This window comes from Triticum urartu, chromosome 2 (genome assembly GCF_003073215.2).
Source record: "Triticum urartu cultivar G1812 chromosome 2, Tu2.1, whole genome shotgun sequence".
Classification (NCBI taxonomy): Eukaryota; Viridiplantae; Streptophyta; class Magnoliopsida; order Poales; family Poaceae; genus Triticum; species Triticum urartu.
Window position 1 is genome coordinate 382,336,570 of NC_053023.1, and position 18,225 is coordinate 382,354,794.

The window sequence follows — 18,225 nt, forward strand, 5'->3', positions numbered from 1 at the left end:
TTTTTTTTGAAAATTAAAAAGCACACATAAAAAGGAGGGTCAGCCTTTGACTTGTCTAGAAAAAAGTATCAATGACCTATTAATGTCGTGCTTTAAAATTCGATTCTTCGAGCCTATAATTAGGACATCCTTACTTTAGTCATGCGAAAAGAAAAACGATTGATACGCGATTACTTGAGTCATTAACTAAAAATAGATACTACGATGAATCAACCAAGAGTAAAATAACCCTAAGAAAACCAAGAATAATATAACCGCAAATGAAGGGACAAATATTTGGCAGCAAAGACAAGAGACCAAAAGCCAAGGAAAAAGCCCAAGGGCAAAAAGCCATGGGAGCGGCGAACCAGCTCGCCACACCGGGCACATCCGACGGCCACCCTCAAACTCATGCGCATCTCCCTCGCTCTTGTCCCGTACTGTACGTGTATAATCAGTCCAGCTCAGCACCCCACTCTCTCTCTCTCTCTCTCCCTCTCCCCCACCGACTGCTGGGCCCCAGCCACACAGCACATGTCCCACACTACGCGGTCGCTACACACTCCCACCTCCCAACCACCCCGCCGTCCGATGGGCCCCGCGTTGAAATGGACCCCGACGTCAGCTTCTCCGTGCCGTGCGATCAAAAATGGCCGTAGCGCAGCTGGTCCGTTGGTTATTATTACCACCCCGCGCCGTCCGCCTCGCCCCGCCCCGCCCCGCCCGGTGGTGACTTGTCTGGTGTGTCGTCTTCCCCGCGGCAAGCCAAGCCAAGCCAGCGATCGGCCGCCTGGTCCAATCCTCAGCCCGCTTTCACCGCTCCCTCCTCCACCGCCTCTCTGTCCTTGCCCTCTTCTCCCGCTGCAACCACCTCTCCCAACCCTAGCTCCTCTCCTCCCCTTCGGGGCGGCCACGGCTTTCGGAGCCGGAGCCGCAACTCCTGCCCATGGCGCAGATCGAGCCCGTAAGTGTTTCTCCGAGCTCCCGCTTCCGCTTCCTTTTGCACTGTCAATTTTGGCGGTAAATCAACCGTCTCGGCTCGGGGTTGGGTTGAGCTTGCTTGTTAACCGAGTGTCACCCGCTGCCGCTGGTTGTAACTGGAAACGCGTGTCAGCCGTTTTTGTTTATGGTTCTATGGACAGCCGAGGGAGCTGCGCGAGAGAATCAACTGTGCGCTCTGCTGTTGGTTGGCTTCCTACCAGTATTTGGTAATGGTAGGGATAAGAAGAGCAGGGAGAACCAACTGCTGTTAGACTTCCGTGCATTTTTACCGCAACTGGTTTTTTTGGTGTGGGCTGGACTGGAGTAGATACAATTTTTGCTGTTTGCTGCCCATTGTAATGGTCGGCCGTTAAGTGAGAAGCGAATTGTACATCACAATGAGGCAATACTGTGCCCCGCTTGCACATTTTTCTACTACTGCCAAAGCGTAAACATCATCCTAGAACTAATTGTTTGTAATTTTTCTTTAAAATAAATGCTGCAGGTGTTTGACCAAGGAATGGATCCATTTCTTGCTAGGCTGACCATACCAGCAGCCAACACTAGCCAATCCCGATGCACACCTCACAATGGTTTGTCCTTGCTCAATCGGCCTTCTCTCGACACACCCTCGTCTTTGGAAGGTTCACCAGTGCCACCACCGCCATCCTTGTTCTCCTGCAATTGCAGCTGTGATATCGGAAGCAACTTTGAGGCGTTTGCAACTGTAATGTCGCGGCTACACCAACACCTTCTGGATGCAGATGTAGAGATCAACTACACAGACTACTTAGATTTGATGAAACTGGAAGTCGATCAACAGCTTAATAGGCTCAAGGAGGATATGATGCTCTTGAGAAGCCAGAACTTTGTTCATGACAGTGATGCAGATGTTTCATGCCCTGTGATATGCCATCATGGAAAGCCAATAGTAGAGATAGATGAGGTGTTCAATGACCTTAAGCTACTCTTGATACTGGTGTTCCGGCAAATTAAGGACATGTTGAGCCTGTTCAACGCTTCAATTCACGATCTTCAGTGGGAGCATGACTTGCAATTAGAGGTCACCGGCATTATGATTGGAGACTGTATCAGAACTCTTGAGGATGAGCTAGAGAGGAGGTTTTTTGAACAAAGTTCCATTGTTAACAATCTAAGGGAGAACCGGAAGGAAACTGTGGTTCAGTGCGGTGCAATCCGTCAAGAGTTGATGTCTATTTCGGATATGCTGTTACCTTCAGAAGATGAATCACATAGTCCCCGCAGTAAGCATGAAAATCTGGGTAACAGGAGTAACAGATGGAAATACAATCTCTTAAGAAAGAAAACAGGGGAGGAACACTCTGCATCTTCCAGTGTGGAAACCAAGAAGTCTGCAACACAGAGATCTGTAAGTCCCAGAGAAGTAATTTCTGAAAAATCCGACTTTCGGCATCTCAAGGGTTCAACTGGGGAAGAAATCATAAACTACTTCAGATCTGAGATTAGTAAATTAAAGAGGTTGCATGAATTGTACTTACAAGATAAAACGGAAGAGCTGTTCAAATTCAAACGAGAGAAGGCGTCATTAGATCTTAAGCATGATCTAGAATTTGAGCATCTAAGAAAGAAAGTTCCTGACATCATTTCAAGGGTTGACACAATCATTGCTAGTACCATAAAGGCACCTACAGTTTGCAGCACTAGCGAGGCACTTGAGGAAAATTGCAGATTGGATAATAAAATTGATTCATTGTACCTTGAAAACCAGCACCTTAGAGGTTTGCTTGCAGAAAAGATGAATGATATTAAGGAATTATCGTGCCAGATATCTGATGCCAGGAGGGAAATATCACTTCGATTGTCACTTGAAGAACAAATTATGAGACAAGTCGGCATCATTAAAGGAGACTATGAGGATCTCTATGTTGAAAGCACTATTAGAGATGAAGTATACCGAACTGTGACAAGAAATTTTGTTGATGACTGTAGGACCAGCATGGAAGATGCCTCACGGAATTCTCAAGCAGAAGTGTCCTCACTTGAAGCTAAACTCTCAGAAAGGGAGAAGGCATTGCGTTTAGCTAATGAAGAAAATCAGAAGCTAACAGAAAAGTTGTTGTTACTAGAAAAGGAACACTTCATTGAAAATAATCATGAAAATCCAGAGCTAACCAAGCAAGAGAGTGATGAAATGATACTTCGTGATATCGAGATGGAGCCTCATGTATCAGCAAGATCATACGAGAGTTGTGAGCAGAGTATGGAGGATAAGGAGCTCGTCAAACTGAGCCAGACTACAGAGATTGCCTCAACTACCTTACATGAAGTTGAAACAAAAAAGTTGGAATACAATGGGTTTCTAGGCAAAAATGAGCACATAATACAACTAGATTTCATTATGGTATCTATTATGGATTTATCAAAAGAATTTGTGGAGATTGAACATAAAATTTCAGGAGACATCAAAGGAAATGAGAAAAGGTACGTGCATCTATCTTCTGAATATAATCCATATTGTTGATTCTCACACAAATTGATACGAGTATTGCTGAATTCAGATCAGATGATCTGAGGGATCAATGCAACCATGTGGTTCAACAGGCAATAGTACTAACAAAGAAGGGCCTCTCATATAAGCAAATGCTAGACCGAAGACGGTCCGAGCTTCGAAAAGCTGAAGCTGAGGTATTTCTTTTCTGGTCATATCTGATGTTGGTTTTTAAACAAGGGACCAATCCTTTCCAATTGATCTTATGTTGAGAGGTATCTAATCCATAAGGGCATTTCTTATCCCCGCAAAAAAGGGCACTTCTTATTTATGGCTATAATCAAGTAGACAGTGAATTATCCTGATTGAAAGGCTGCGTGATACAGGCGAAGACGCTTTAGTGGGTGTTTGGTTGGGCTTAACTTTGGTTTTTGGAGTTTGGCTTATAAGCCAAAAAAGAACCTAGTTTTGTGCTTTTGGCTTATAAGCCTAAGTTAAGCCTATCCAAACACTTAGTGCAAGCTATGCTCATCCATTTGTCAGATAAACCACTTTTTTTATTAGCTGCATCAAGTGAATTTAATCTTTTCGGAGCTACGTTCCTGATTTTGATTCATCTATTGTTATTTTCAATTATTTTAGCATCGGAGGGTAAAACTAGTAGATGGTTACATAATCATGTTCCTGTGTTATAGAGGGTATGCAATTATTTGGCAAATAAGAACATTTTTCATTGTCAGCATGCAAGTGAGTCTGCTGATATCTTTAAATTTTGATTGGGATACATTTTATGTTCTTTGTTTGAGTATGCTTCTGCTTGACTGCAGTAACACATGTATACTCAATTCATATTATAACCTCTTTAAGTGTTTGCCCATTCGATTCAGGTTGACATTTTGGAAAACAAGGTTACTGCACTCCTAAGTATTGCGCAAAAGATATATGTGACTCTCGAGCATTATTCTCCCGTCTTTCAGCAGTATCCTGGGGTATGTGGGTCATGTGGCCAATTCTAACTTACTCATCTACCCTGGTCTGTACACACTTAAATTTCTAATCCTTGAGCTGTTTCTTTGAATGTAATCACTTGCTTTGGATACCTAATGTGATTGAATTTTGCACCTCCTGTGGCACCTGCATGTTTGTGCCTGTTATATGTGAAAGTTCCAAGTAATTGGTTTCTGTGCTTCGATATATATCTGTGCATTATGATGATAGATCAATAGTATTTAATAGTTAGAAGAATACTTGTTCTGTGCATCAATGATGCAGATGCTGGAGATAATATATCTTCCATTTTCTAAAAAAAAAAGATGGGAAGAGTCTTACTCATACTTAATGCCTTTTGTGCAGTTACTGGGTGCTTTCTTGAAGACATGCAAGCTTGTTGCAGGTCTAAGGAATAAACAAAAGGATGACTTACAAGATACAACATAAGTTGGAGCTGCTAGGTGAGATAACCTTTCTTATCTTGCACTAAATGGATGTGTTCAAGTTGTACATTTCAGTGAACACTCCAACCCAATTGATTAGATTTCCTATAAATATCCATTTGAAACTAACTTATCATTAACTTGTAGGTACTTCATATTCATATACTCCCTCTGTCCTAAAATAAGTGTCTCAATTTTGTACTAACTTTAGTACAAAGTTGTATTAAAGTTGAGACACTTATTTTGGGACGGAGGGAGTATTACACTGAAACTTGTTAACTGCTTGTATGGGACAAATAGAATTATTAATCATAACCAGCTAGCAACATTCTCTACTCTGTCAGGATGAATGTGTGGCACGCTACTGTAGATTCATTTAGTGATCTCAAAAGAGAGAAGTGCATATTACACCCCTCAACTCTAGCCCTAGTCTAATATACAACCCCCAACTCCAATACCATCTAGTTTACACCCCCCAACTCTCAAAACCAGGCGGAATTCAACCCTCCCCTCCCCGGTGACCGGTTTTGACCTGTTGACTGGGTGAACAGTAAATTCAAAAGAAATATATTTTAAAAAAATTACGTTTTTTCACCGGCTGAACAGTAAAATTTTAAAAAGTTCTAATTAAATAATAATAAAATAATTTTGATTTTTTAAAATGTTGATTTTTTGTCCGGGTGAACAGTAAATTTCAGGAAAAAAAATAAGAAAACAAAAATTTCTGAATTATATTTGCATGAAACAGTTAACAGTTCGGGCTGATATATTTTTTGTTGAGAGACCACTGAAATGTCCAAACAAGCTGAAAATTGTCACAGACATCACGCGCTGAAAAATCGTCTACGCAAAAATAATTCGGTTTTTTTGGAAAAAAGTATTTTTGGAATTTACTATTCACCAGGTAAAAAAACGAAACTGCTTGTTGAATTTTATTTCCAACTTTTTTTTTGAATTTACTGTTCACTCATTGGAAAAACCAAAATATTTTTTGATTTTTTTGTTACTGTTCACCCAGTCAACATGTCAAAACCAGTCAACTGGGTTAAAACCGGTCAACGGGGAGGGGAGGGTTAAATTCCGCCTGGTTTTGAGAGTTGGGGGGTGTAAAGTAGATGGTATTGGAGTTGGGGGGTGTATATTAGACTAGGGCTAGAGTTGAAGGGTGTAATATGCACTTCTCTCATCTCAAAATCCCCGAAGTTCGTGTGCAGCCCCAAAGCGTGCCCAAAGAGCGTCCCCTATTGGTTGTTCGTATGTGGCTCAAGGCCTATGTGACAGAAAGCTATCCGTATCCCCTATTGGTTGTTCCTATGTGACATCAGGGGCGCCTTGAGCCCTATGTGACATCCAGGAAGCCCTATGGCAATACATCCGGTTCTGGCGGCTAGTGCGCTTGGTGCATCTTTCCACCTTCCCGGATGTACTCCAATGGCGCCTCGACTGCCAGTATACATACATTCAGGAGTTGCTACGACACACTCTCCCGGGGGCTATCAGCTGCCCCCCCCCACAGGGTCAAGCTCTTCTTGTGGATGGCTTGCCAAGATCGTTGTTGGACCTCCGAGCGCCTGGCGCGCCGTGGTCTGCAGCACGCACCCTGTTGCGTCTTATGTGATCAGACTACAGAGACGATGGCTTTGTTGGATAATGAGCAACTGGCATTCACTGAGGGCCAAAGGCCAATACATATACATGTGCGGTAAAGTGCAGAAAACCCCTTATACAACGGAGATATACAGAAAAGGGACTATACACATCTAACACCCCCCCCCCTCAAACTCATGGTGGGTCAACAACACTGAGTTTGGAGAGAAAAAAGCCATGCTGCACTCGAGTTTGTGCCTTCGTGAAAAAGTCCGCCAACTGTAACTCAGAGGGCACATAGTGAAGAGCGAGAGTCTGATCCTGCACAGCAGCACGCACAAAGTGGGCATCCACACCGATGTGCTTGGTGAGCTCATGCTTCACCGGGTCACGCGCAATACTGATAGCACCGGTACTGTCTGACAGTAAGGGAGTAGAGGTAGTAGCAGACACACCAAAATCCTCAAGTAACCACTGTAACAAGATCACCTCAGCCGTCAACATAGCCATGGCTCGCAACTGAGCCTCTGTACTCGAGCGAGAAACGGCAGTCTGTTTCTTTGTCTTCCAGGCAATAAGAGAGCCACCAAGAAAGACACAGTAAGCAGACAACGAGGGTCGATCAGAGGGATCACTAGCCCATGTAGCATCAGAGTAGGCCTGGAGCTCGAGAGAGCTGGAGCGGGCAAAGAAAAGGCGATGAGAGATTGTGCCACAAAGATATCGTAGAACACGGAGGAGATGACTATAGTGGACAGAGGTGGGTGCTTAAACAAACTGACTCAGGATGTGAACAGGATAGGAGATGTCGGGACGCGTAACAGCAAGGTAGACAAGCTGCCAATGAGGCGACGATAGCGAGTGGGATTAGGAAGAGGGTCACCGTCAGAGGCACGAAGCTGAACGTTGAGCTTCATAGGAGTCACAACAGTGCGCTCGTCACCAAGAGCGGCACGGGCAAGAAGATCCTGAATGTATTTTTCCTGGGAGATGTAGAAGCCATCAGAGGTTGAGAAGATCTCAATCCCAAGAAAATATCAAAGTGGACCAAGATCAGACATGAGGAACTGGTCGCGAAGGCGTGCCTTAACAAAGGCAATGTAGTCAGAGTTGTCACCAGTGATGATCATGTCATCAACATAGAGAAGGAGCAGAGTCCGACCACGAGGAGACGTGTGAACAAACAACGCGGGATCATGATCACTGGGCAAGAAACCAGCGGCAGTCACCACAGAGGTGAAACGCTCGAACCAGGCGCGAGGGGCCTATTTAAGACCATAGAGGGAGCGGCGAAGTCTACAGACCATACCATCAGGAGCATAGTACCCCGGTGGTTGCTGCATATAAACCTCCACACGCAACTCACCATTGAGAAAGGCGTCCTGGACATCAAGTTGAGAGATAGACCAATGACGAACAGAAGCCACAACAAGGAGAGTGCGGACAATGGTCATGTGGGCCACAGGAGCAAATGTCTCATCATAATTGGGTCCCTGCTCCTGCTGAAAGCCATTGGCCACATGTCGAGCTTTGTAGCGCTCAAGAGAACCATCGGAGCGAGTCTTAATCTTGTATACCCACTTGCAGGTGATGGGACGAACACTGGAAGGAAGGGAAACCAGATCCCATGTGCCAGAGCGCTCAAGGGAAGCAAGCTCTTCGGCCATCGCAAGCTGCCATTCAGGCTGAGTCATGGCAGTCCGATCGGAAGTGGGCTCAGCAATAACAGAGAGGCCGTACCGATCAGGAGAATAGCGATCAGGCGGGGGGCGAGGCCGAGCACGGAGGTTATGAACCGGGGGAGGCGTGAAGGGAGACGCACCAGAGGTGGAAGACGCATCAGGGGAAGCATCCTCAATACGAGGGCGGCGAGTATAGTGAAGAGGAAACGGTGAGAAAGGGTGACGGACTGGAGATGATGAGAGGTGGAGGAGGAGGATGGGGAAGAGGGTGTCGGTGGTGAATGAGAATGAAAGAGAGGTGCCGGAGGAAGGGGTGAAACATGAGGCACATAGCAGGGTGTATCGGGAAGGAGAAGAAAAGAAATATCGTCCACAGAGAAGCTCGAGGAAGAAGGACGTGGGTAGTAAGAACGAGACTCGTCAAAAGTCACATCATGCGAGATGCGCAAGCGACGACCAACAGGATCCCAACAGCGATAGCCCTTGTGCTCAACACTGTAGCCAACAAAAACACACTCAACCGACTGAGCAGTCAGTTTGGTGCGTTCTCTCGGGGCAAGAAGGACATAGCACACACATCCAAACATACGAAGAGCTGAGTAGTCAGGAGAACGACCAGTGAGACACTCCATAGGAATACCACCCTGCAGAGCAGTCGATGGCTGAATGATGATGAGATAGGTGGATGCAGAAACAACCTCGGCCCAAAAGTGGGGTGGAAGGGAAGCGACAATCATTAGCGCACAAGCCGTCTCAAGCAGATGACGATGCTTACGTTCTGCAACGCCATTCTGAGCATGAGCACCAGAACATGAGAACTGGGCAAGAGTACCCTGTTCCGCGAGAAAACCATGCAATAGCTGGGAGATATACTCTCCAACAGAGTTAGCACGAAAAGTACGAATAGATGTGGAAAACTGGGTGTGAACCATGGCAGCAAATCGTTTGTATATAGAGAGAACCTCGCTACGAGATTTCATGAAGTAGAGCCAAGTGTAGCGAGAGAAATCATCAATAAACAAAACATAGTAGCGATGACCACCTTTCGAATCAAAGGGAGCAGGACCCCAGACATTAGAATGAACTAAGTCAAAAGGACGCTGAGATACCGACTGACTAGTAGGATAAGGTAACTGGGTCTGTTTGCCAAGTCTACAACCATTACAATGTAAAGAAACATCTCCAGATACAGACCCTAAGAGGCCCTGACGCACTAATGATGACAAGCGAGAGCCACATATGTGACCAAGGCGATGATGCCACTGCTGGAAGGACGCAAACGAAGAGGCAGCAAGAGCATGAGAGCTGGCAGAAGTGGTGGCAGCGGAAGGAACACAAAGCCAGTCAACCTCCCAAAGGCCCTCTAACTCACGGCGCCGGGGGCCAGCACCAACCAAAACCTTGGTGCGACGATCCTGAATGGAGCAAGAGTCGGTATCAAGAATGACATGACAACCAGAATCAGTAAGTTGGGCAGTGGAAAAAAGATCTCATGGTAAGGCGAGGAACATGTGAAACATTAGGAACAGAAAAGGATGGAGTGGAAAGAATACCACGACTAGCAACAGGAAGAGATGTGCCATCGGCAATAAGAACATTAATAGGAAAATCAAGAGGGCGAAGAGAAGACAAAGCTGAAGAATCAGAGGATATATGAAAGGAAGCTCCAGAGTCCAGAACCCACGAAGATGTACCTGACGGTGTAGATGCCCGCGGTGATGAAGTGGTGAAAGCAGTCACAGCAGCCGCAGAACCCATCGATGAAGAACCGGAGGAAGCTAGAAGGCGCTTGAGCCGCACAATGTCCTAGTCAATGAGTGACGGAGTAGATGACGACACAAGAGTACCACTGGAAGAGGAGCGCCTCTGGTTTCGCTGCTTCCGGCCACAATCAGACTCTGGGTGACCTGGCCTGGAGCAGTAGTCAGAGAAGGTGTCACGGTGCGACCGTCCCTTCTCAACATATGGAGGGCGACCCACCCCCCTGAAGGTGTGGGCAGGAGCGGTGGAGCAGTGGGACGAGCAGACGACACAGGAGCTCAGGCAGCCAACACAAAAGGAACCGCAAGCAACCCAGCAGAACGAAGGAGGGTCTCCTTAGCACGAAGCTCAGCAAGTACCTCCGAGATAGGAACACGGCAACGAGCAAGCAAGTGAGCACGTCGAGGCTCAAAGTCGGAGCAGAGGCGAGATAAGAACTCATGGACACGCTGAAACTCCAAGTCGGACCGCATAGTCTGACAGCAGCGGCAAGATCCACAAACAACTGTCCGAAGAGAGTCAAGCTGGCGCCAAATGACAGAACTCTGTGTGTAGAACTCTTCAATAGATGAGTCACCCTGCTGAAGAGCGTGCTCCTGACGCACCACAGATAAGTAAAAAGCATCACCAGAGGGCTGATAGCGTTGACAGAGATAAGACCACATCGCTGCAGCTGTGCCGAGGCCCATGAACTCCGAAGCAAACTGATGGAGGACACTCACAGTGAGAACAGCAGCAGCACAGGCATCATCATTGCACCACTGAGTGTAAGCAGACAGATCATCCCGGTAGACAGAAAGAGCATCTGAATAGGCAGATACCTGCTGTTCATAAGCATCAACCGCACCATCATTGAGCGCCTTGGCTGCATCTCGATCAGCCTGAGAAGCATCAGCAGCAAGGACCGGCGACACCGGCGGGGTAGGAGCCACAGGAGCAACAGGGCATGGCGGACAGGGGACCTCGCAAGAGAGAACACCCCACAGAAGAAGACCGCGCATATGGATACGCATGAACCCTGCAAACTCTGCATAGTTGGTGCCATCGAAGATCACCGAGCACCGAGGGACCGCGACATAGCCCGAAGAGGACATGAGGAAGTCTCTCTGCTGCTTCTGCCCTTTTTTTTGGTCAACAGACAGAAGACCCGATCTGGATCGGGGCAGACGCTCCACCCTCGAGCGAGCGCTAGCGGGAAGCAGCCGGGGGAAGCATCTGAGCGGGGGCTACGGTGGTAGCGGCCAGCCTGACGAGCCAAGGAGAAGCAGCGGAGGCTGGACGAGCGACTGGGGAGGCCGGGAGGAGCTGCGGCCGTATGAGCTGTTGGGGAGGTCAGGAGGAGCTGCAGCCAGATGGGCCTCGGCGGCAGATGGAGAGGCCGGGGGCGGTGACGGCCGGACGGGCCCCGGCGACGGCAGGGCGAGCCCCGGCAGCGGCTGCAACATCCGAACGGGAGCGGAGGTGGCTAGAGCGTCCAGACGGTGAGGAGCTGAGAGGAGGCAGAAGCTGGATGTGGAGAGGCAAGGGAGCAGGCGGCCGGCGACGGTCGGAGACAGCAGGCGGCGGGCAGGCTAGGTACGGAGTGCACGGAGTTGCAGCGTGCGGGAGGAAGTGGCTAGCCTGGCATCTGATACCATGTTGGATAATGAGCAATTGGCATTCACTGAGGGCCAAAGGCCAATACATATACATGTGCGATAAAGTGCAGGAAACCCCTTATACAATAGAGATATACAGAAAAGGGACTATACACATCTAACAGGCTTATCTCCTCACTATTGAATTCATGCTCCGGTCAGTTCATCCAAAAGTCCGAACTGATGTAGAGAGGCAGGCAATATATTTCAACACTCCCCCTTGTTGCAGTGTATATGTGGATTGCCTAGCCCTTTCCATCAGTTTGGACTTTTGGTTGTGTTGGTTAGTGCATGAAGCTTAACATGGATCAGAGCTAAGGTCTTGAGTTCAAGTCCTGACTTTCGCAATTTATCCAAAAATTGTTGCTGCCCCCATTTGTGTCCACATATAGGCCTCTTGATCCATACCTCTGAGTCTATCCACGTGTTGACTTCCCGCGTCACATGTGAGACGAGGTGTTAAAGTGTATATGTGGATTGCCTAGCCCTTTCCACCAGTTCGGACTTTTGGTTGCGTTGGCTAGCGCATGAAGCTTAACACCCCTCACGTCTAGGCTATTTTAGTCCTTAGACGTGGGATCAATGGCTGCAGAATATTTTTTATTTAATACTGTGTTGGCAGAGTCTTGAACTCAAGATCTCTTGGCTCTGATACCATTTGAATTCATGCTCCAGCCAGTTCATTCAAAAGTCCGAACTGATGTAGAGAGGCAGGCAATATATTTCAACACTCACAGGCTGCTCCTTCACGCACTTGGTGTGGCAGGGAATCAGACTATGGAGACAAGGTGCTTTCCTAGGTCCGATTGACGGCTCGACCTCCCGAGGCAGGGGATGCCTTCGTGGACTGGTGGCTGGCTACTTGCCTCTCACTCCAGACCTCGGCCCGAAAGGGCACATACTGCCATCATGCTGGTGGCTTGGTGCATCTAGAAGCACCACAATGCAGTCATCTTCATCAGCGCCCAACTCATCCTATCTAGCCTTCTTGACACAATTAGGATGGAAGCCAGACATTGGGTGATGGTGGGCGCGAGCGGCCTAGCTGCATTGCTCTCGACTGTTTATACGGCTGGTGTTTAGTGGTGTTGTGTTGTAACAACGGGTGTGCTCGTCTGTTTTCCTGTATAAACTCTTCTTCTATCAATGAATCCAAAGACAAGGCTTTTGTGCTTTCTCGAAGAACCCCCCCCCCCCCCTTCTCAGTGCCCACACTTTTGAAAGACAAGTATCACCGGTGCCTCTAGGGTTACACAGTGCGGAGAGCAGTGGGACGCAGCAGCCCCCCCCCCCTCCTCCCCCCCTCAATCGATCAATTGATTTACTATACTATATTTTCCTCATGAACAGTACATGTTAGTGATCATTTTGCTGTAAAAGCCATTGTTTTCTAGTGTTGGCCACTCCCCAACCTTCGCCTCAGTCCTCCTCCCCTCCCCCCCCCCCCCAAAATCAATTTTTTCTGGCTCTGCCTCTAGGGTTAGACATTTGACACATGGGACTCAAGTTCTAATAAACTACTGCTCTAAATTTTAGTCATTATCTCATCATTTATGTTCCATCACAACTGATTATGTGTATGAAGGCTGATCGGTGCTTACTATTGATTACCTTTGGCATTTCGCAGATAATGTAGGTTCTAAATTTTGTTGGGAGAGGCTTAGGAGGTGGTAGAAAGCTATTGATGTCATGATGGAGTAAACAATATCCTACTAAAAGTATCTGCCCAAATTGGCTATGCAAATCGATAGACATACGAAGTTCTGGGTGTCAAGCCGGGGGTTATAAATAGAAGCTAGGTGCACTGCGCATAGCTTTCTGATTTCTATACACATATGGCTAAACAAAATGTGAATACTTTGTTCAGTTGTTTCATAGTTTGCCACTCTGCAGATGGTATATTCACATATTGTATTGTGTATGTATAAGTGAATATTGAATGTCATCTTTTTGCGGGGGAATATTGAATGACATTTACGGCATGCTTAATTCATATAATATGTGAGGGTGATAGTATTTTTGCCAGCAATTTTTATATACATGATGGTGTTCTTATATGAAATGTATTGTTTATCCTGTAGTTTTTTCCCCTAACATCAAGGTACATAAACGTGGTGTACCTTAGTTTTTCCCCCCTTTTTATTAAAATTCTAGTTTTACTAATGGCCATAATAATCCTATATGTAATATACTGATGTACCATCTTGGATGATTATGGGGGAAGCTATTTTTTCAAGAAATGGTTCTATTTCGAAATGTATCCAGTTGTCTAGTTGTTAGTCATTATTGAAGTACTTTTTTATTTATTAATAAGTTGTTGAAGTTACATGGTTAACATGTACCTGAGCAATGTATGTGGTTGATTGATATGACTGCCATTGTTTTGATGTTTGCCTGAGCAATAGTTGACCGCATTTGAGGCAAGTGCCTGCCATTTGGCTTATTTTGTTCACTTTGAAGTACCTATATGTCTCTCTTTTTTTTGCGGGGAACCTATATGTCTCTCTGTCAGGCATCCGGGTAAAGTATTTTGTTGCAAGAATTCTTGGCGGCTGATGACTGTTGAAAGTAGCGCCCTCTAATTAGCATTTTTGTTAGTCATTTCCACTCTACATGGGATATAAATGTTATGTTCTGTTTGTGTGTACTAGTCACTGCAGTCATGTTTGCTTGAGCAACATTTGTCTCAATCTGAGTCAAGTGGTGTTATGCTTACTGGTCTTATTTGTGAACCACCCAAAGTTGTACCAAGTCAGCGACACTTATTTTGGGACGGAGGGAGTATCTTTCAGCAGTGTCATACTGAACTTCAGGTCATTTCGGAGCAAGATCTCACAGAGGACATAAGCATCTTCATTTCTTTTTTTATTGTACCTTTTCTGTCGAAAAAACTTTCAGCTAAACTAGTATTCTTTCTTTCCCTTTTCGCATATTTGTGACATAAACCTTCTTGAAGACATTACAACACATTCAAAATAACTTGCTAAAACAAATGCAAAACACTAGGTGATAGTGTGACACAAACATAATTTACATGAATATGGTAGGAGAAATAAGTGCTGAGCACTTTAAGCAGCAGCCCTAAGATCACCATCCAATTCACTTGCTATAGCATTCCATGCTAGTAATGCTGCACCAACAGCTGGTTCCACCTGCAGGTAGAAACATACATAAGTTTTCTATGAGAATTAGTTTGGATCACCATTTCGTCAACTTTTGAAACCAATCCTTAACTTTATTCCTAATGCAACTACAATCGTCTCTGAAATGTTTCTTCACATCAATCATTTAATAAAAAATGGCGGAATCGGCAGAATATTTCCAACTAGGCATTATGGTAGACCCACAGTGAGTTTATAGTTTGGTTCACCTCGGGATGTATTGGATATGCCCCTGGATATGTCTTGGTAACACAACTTATCACTTCCTTACCAATGTCCCACCTCTGGTTTGCCTCAAGAACTTTGCCGACCATAACAAGTGGAAATAGATCTTTTCCATCTGCAAAATTAGAAGGTCAGAAACATGTTGAAACCTTTGTTCCTGGGGCAAAGCAAATACAGAGTATTCAGAAGTTGTTTTTTTTGTGAGGACAACAAATTTATTTTCTAGTCCCTCCGTCCCATAATATAAGACGTTTTTTGACACTAGTGTAGTGTCAAAAAACATCTTACATTATGGGACGGAGGAAGTATTTGCTATTTTTATGGCAAGTAGCCTATATGTTTGTGGCAAGGCCTGTTATACATGTCATTCAGAAGGAAGTTCCTATTTCACCTTCCCCACTCAGCGCAAGTCTCTGCACTACAGCCTTGACACTGGAAGCTAGTTCACCAACTGAATTGTGCAAGATCTTGTTTGCTACTTCGTCGCCGGCTTCGGCAGATTCTACCACAACAGGGAGAATGTCAGCAATGCGCGCCCAAGATTGATCTTCATATGTCCAACTGTCATGAAAAAAGTGAACAGGTAAGCAGTTGTTGCAATTTTCATGGTAGCACATTATTGCAGTTTTTCATTCTGTGCTCTCTTCACTCCTAGTTAACATTATGCTTCAGCTCACATAATGTCAGCAGATGAATATTTGAGTAGGGTTTTTTCAATTGGTAACCGAACTCTGTAAGCGCCAAGTAACTGAAACAGACTTCCACTTGTTTTCACAGCAAGTAAAATAAAACAAGCTAATCGATTGAAAAGGAGATTTACCCTATGAGTTCATCCGGCGATGCGAGTCCAAGGAAGTCAAGGATGTTGTTTGTGAGTAGTGTTTCAGGACCCCTGCCATCATAGGCCCTCACAACTGCTGTCAATGCTTGTGCTGAAATCCCATAGCCACTGCAATATATAGTGCCGCAACAATCAGAAATCAGCTTCAGTAGTTGCTTCTCAACCAGTTTCCTCCGCTTAAAAGATAATAGTACCATGGAGTTAAAGACAGAAGAAGTTAGAGGTGTGTGTGTCTAACCTGCCCCAGTCACCTAGCACCGGCCCTGCACCAGCTGCCCGAGCTTCCCTGCCGTCGCTGGTGAAACCGTAGGCTATGGTCCCTGTCCCTGCGATGAGCACGCAGCCGTGGAGCTTGCCCATGGTGCCGCTGGCCAGTGCCGCCACCGCGTCGTTCTCCACGAACAGCTTCACATGGCTCGGGAAAATCTCCCTGGAAGTTAATTTCAGAGTTAATTCAGCTTCTCCTGCGGATTTCTTGGCAGCAGGTAACAGATAAGCACCTGAGCCAGTCCAGCATTCTGTGCTGGTCGATGGGGTGGTTGACGCCGGCTACGGCCAAGCAGACCGCGCTCACGTTTGATCGTCTCCGGCGAGCCTTGTGGAGAGCCTGCGCCATCACTCGCTCCAGCGTCTCCCTCGCCTTGTCCTCTGAAGAATTTCAAGCCAAAGAATTTATCAGGTGGAATCCAGGCCAGGGCCAGGCCAGGGCAGCGTTGATGTGATCGTTGGATGGCAGGTGGAGGTGGTGGTGGTACGCGTACCTCCTACGGAGTTCTGGTTGGAGCATCCGGCGACGGCGCGGGCGAGGACGGGGAGCGGGTCGGCGAAGGGCATGGCGGCCGGGATGCAGACGCAGACGGTGTTGCTGGCGCCGCCGTCAACGCCGAGGACGACGCTGCACCCCATGCGCGGGCTCTGGCGGTCCTCCATCTCCCATATGTCCCTAGTGGTGTACCTCTGCATCCTCCCTCCCTCCTTGGTTGGCCAGACAGACAAACGTAGGTATATGCTCTCCTCCTCCTTCTAAGCTCTCCCTACCAAATGATGCAGCTCGATTGGTGACTGCAGCTTTGTTATATATGTAGTGGGTGCACTAACAAGTCGCATCTAATGGCGACATGTTTCGTCGAGGAGAAAGGGACGGGGAGGAGGAGGAGGAAGACGAAGGTGACGAAATTGCAAGGGCGGCTGGGTGTCCTGTCCGCACGCGCGTCCAATGGCGCGACGGCCGAGTTGTTTAGGGACACGCCTCTAGTAATCTACAGTATGTGCTTTGTCTGCCAAAGTTACAGTTCGTTACTGACAGCACTGGTATAAACCCTGGATCTTACCGGACAGTTTGCTGCCAAAAGTTACAGTTTTAGGGGGCTACTGCAAGATTTTTGCTGTTATTTGTAACTTTTTGCCAGCTGCGCTCTTGATTGTATCTCTTGACGGTGCCGGTGATGGTACAACCAGTAGAAAACTCCAAGCTCTCCTTGGTAAAAACGGGCTTGGATATTGGACATGAAAACGTAAAGGTCTGCTTCTGTGCCCCCTAACTGAACGGAAACACTTGTGTTCGCCCCGCTGATCTCTGCGCGCGCGTCGACCCCCTCCGCTACCATACGACCGCCTTTGATCATACACCCGAAGCAACCCAAACCATAGCCTAGTTTTGCAACGTGACCCTTGTTGCAATCGTTTGCACAACATGGGGTCTCTTGCACACCGAGGGAGGAGCTTTGCTACATCAACAGACCTTCATGGGGTACATTTGAAGTGACAAATCGTAATTGGGTTAATGGGGAGGGCTGGACCCCACCCAGCTGAAAATTGGGGAGGGGGGTCTGCACCGATAGGGAGGCCGTTGGTGAGGATTGACAGAATTAAATCCGACGGATCTCGGGTAGGGGGTCTCGAACTAAGGGTCTTGACACGTTGGTAATAGGGGCACAAGTTCTTACCCAGGTTCGGGCTCTCCCCAGAGATAAAACCCTACATCATGCTTGTGTTTTATTATTTTGGGGTAGAGTACAACGTACACATGATCTATCTCGAGATCCTTGTGTGTTGTCTACGAGCCCTACCCCTCGGTTTATATAGGTACTGGAGGGTCTAGGGTTACATTCTAGTCGATTACGTATAAGGAGAACGTGTAGTAGACGACTTCTAATATCTTGAAGTATACGCCAAGTCTTTAAGAGCCTTCCTTTCATATGCCATGGACCGCTCGACGTGGCCCACTAGTGAACCGACATGGGGGTCCTCGACCCGGGCCACCTGGCCAGGAGACGGCGTGGTGAGAGCCCTCCTAGCCGGGACACTGTCAAGGACCAGGGAGGCTGGTTCCCGTGCATTCAGACGACGAATGGGGTTGTCACCTTGAGGCGCACCAGCCGGAGTAGGAGTGGGCACTGGTGAGGAGGCGGGGGCGAGAGATGGCGTGGCCGGCGACTTCCTCATTGACTTTGTGTTGGTCGAGGTTA

The 18,225-nt window shown here is 46.9% G+C and overlaps 2 protein-coding genes across 4 annotated transcripts; one reads left to right on the forward strand and one right to left on the reverse strand.

The window, feature by feature from the left end:
* The first annotated feature begins 675 nt into the window (after positions 1 to 675).
* On the forward strand, positions 676 to 13,528 carry LOC125537424 (WPP domain-associated protein-like). 3 transcript variants are annotated; one of them, XM_048700737.1, is made up of 6 exons: positions 676 to 943; positions 1,466 to 3,423; positions 3,501 to 3,627; positions 4,318 to 4,419; positions 4,784 to 4,881; positions 13,158 to 13,528. In XM_048700737.1, the coding sequence occupies exons 1-5, from the start codon at positions 926 to 928 to the stop codon at positions 4,865 to 4,867; spliced, it is 2,289 nt and encodes a 762-aa protein (XP_048556694.1). In that variant the 5' UTR covers positions 676 to 925; the 3' UTR covers positions 4,868 to 4,881; positions 13,158 to 13,528. The 3 variants fall into 3 exon arrangements, with proteins under 3 accessions (XP_048556694.1, XP_048556695.1, XP_048556696.1); XM_048700738.1 differs by lacking the exon at positions 13,158 to 13,528 and adding an exon at positions 12,297 to 12,722; XM_048700739.1 differs by lacking the exons at positions 4,318 to 4,419; positions 4,784 to 4,881; positions 13,158 to 13,528 and having other exon boundaries at positions 3,506 to 3,633.
* Positions 13,529 to 13,692: 164 nt separating this feature from the next.
* Positions 13,693 to 16,831, reverse strand: LOC125537426 (N-acetyl-D-glucosamine kinase-like). The gene is made up of 7 exons (XM_048700740.1): positions 16,519 to 16,831; positions 16,258 to 16,405; positions 15,996 to 16,187; positions 15,737 to 15,865; positions 15,308 to 15,477; positions 14,901 to 15,031; positions 13,693 to 14,682 (listed from the first exon to the last, which is right to left on the reverse strand). The coding sequence occupies exons 1-7, from the start codon at positions 16,718 to 16,720 to the stop codon at positions 14,599 to 14,601; spliced, it is 1,056 nt and encodes a 351-aa protein (XP_048556697.1). The 5' UTR covers positions 16,721 to 16,831; the 3' UTR covers positions 13,693 to 14,598.
* Positions 16,832 to 18,225: the final 1,394 nt, after the last annotated feature.

What these genes read in the sequence shown, in the direction of transcription:
- LOC125537424 (XM_048700737.1), top strand. An exon ending in ATCAAAGGAAATGAGAAAAG is followed by an intron (nt 3,424 to 3,500) that starts GTACGTGCATCT and finishes TGCTGAATTCAG; the next exon opens with ATCAGATGATCTGAGGGATC. An exon ending in TCTTTCAGCAGTATCCTGGG is followed by an intron (nt 4,420 to 4,783) that starts GTATGTGGGTCA and finishes CCTTTTGTGCAG; the next exon opens with TTACTGGGTGCTTTCTTGAA.
- LOC125537426 (XM_048700740.1), bottom strand. Translation starts at nt 16,720, where the DNA reads ATGCAGAGGTACACCACTAGGGACATATGGGAGATGGAGGACCGCCAG. An exon ending in AGAATGCTGGACTGGCTCAG is followed by an intron (nt 16,188 to 16,257) that starts GTGCTTATCTGT and finishes ATTAACTTCCAG; the next exon opens with GGAGATTTTCCCGAGCCATG. An exon ending in CATATCCAATACATCCCGAG is followed by an intron (nt 14,683 to 14,900) that starts GTGAACCAAACT and finishes TTCTACCTGCAG; the next exon opens with GTGGAACCAGCTGTTGGTGC.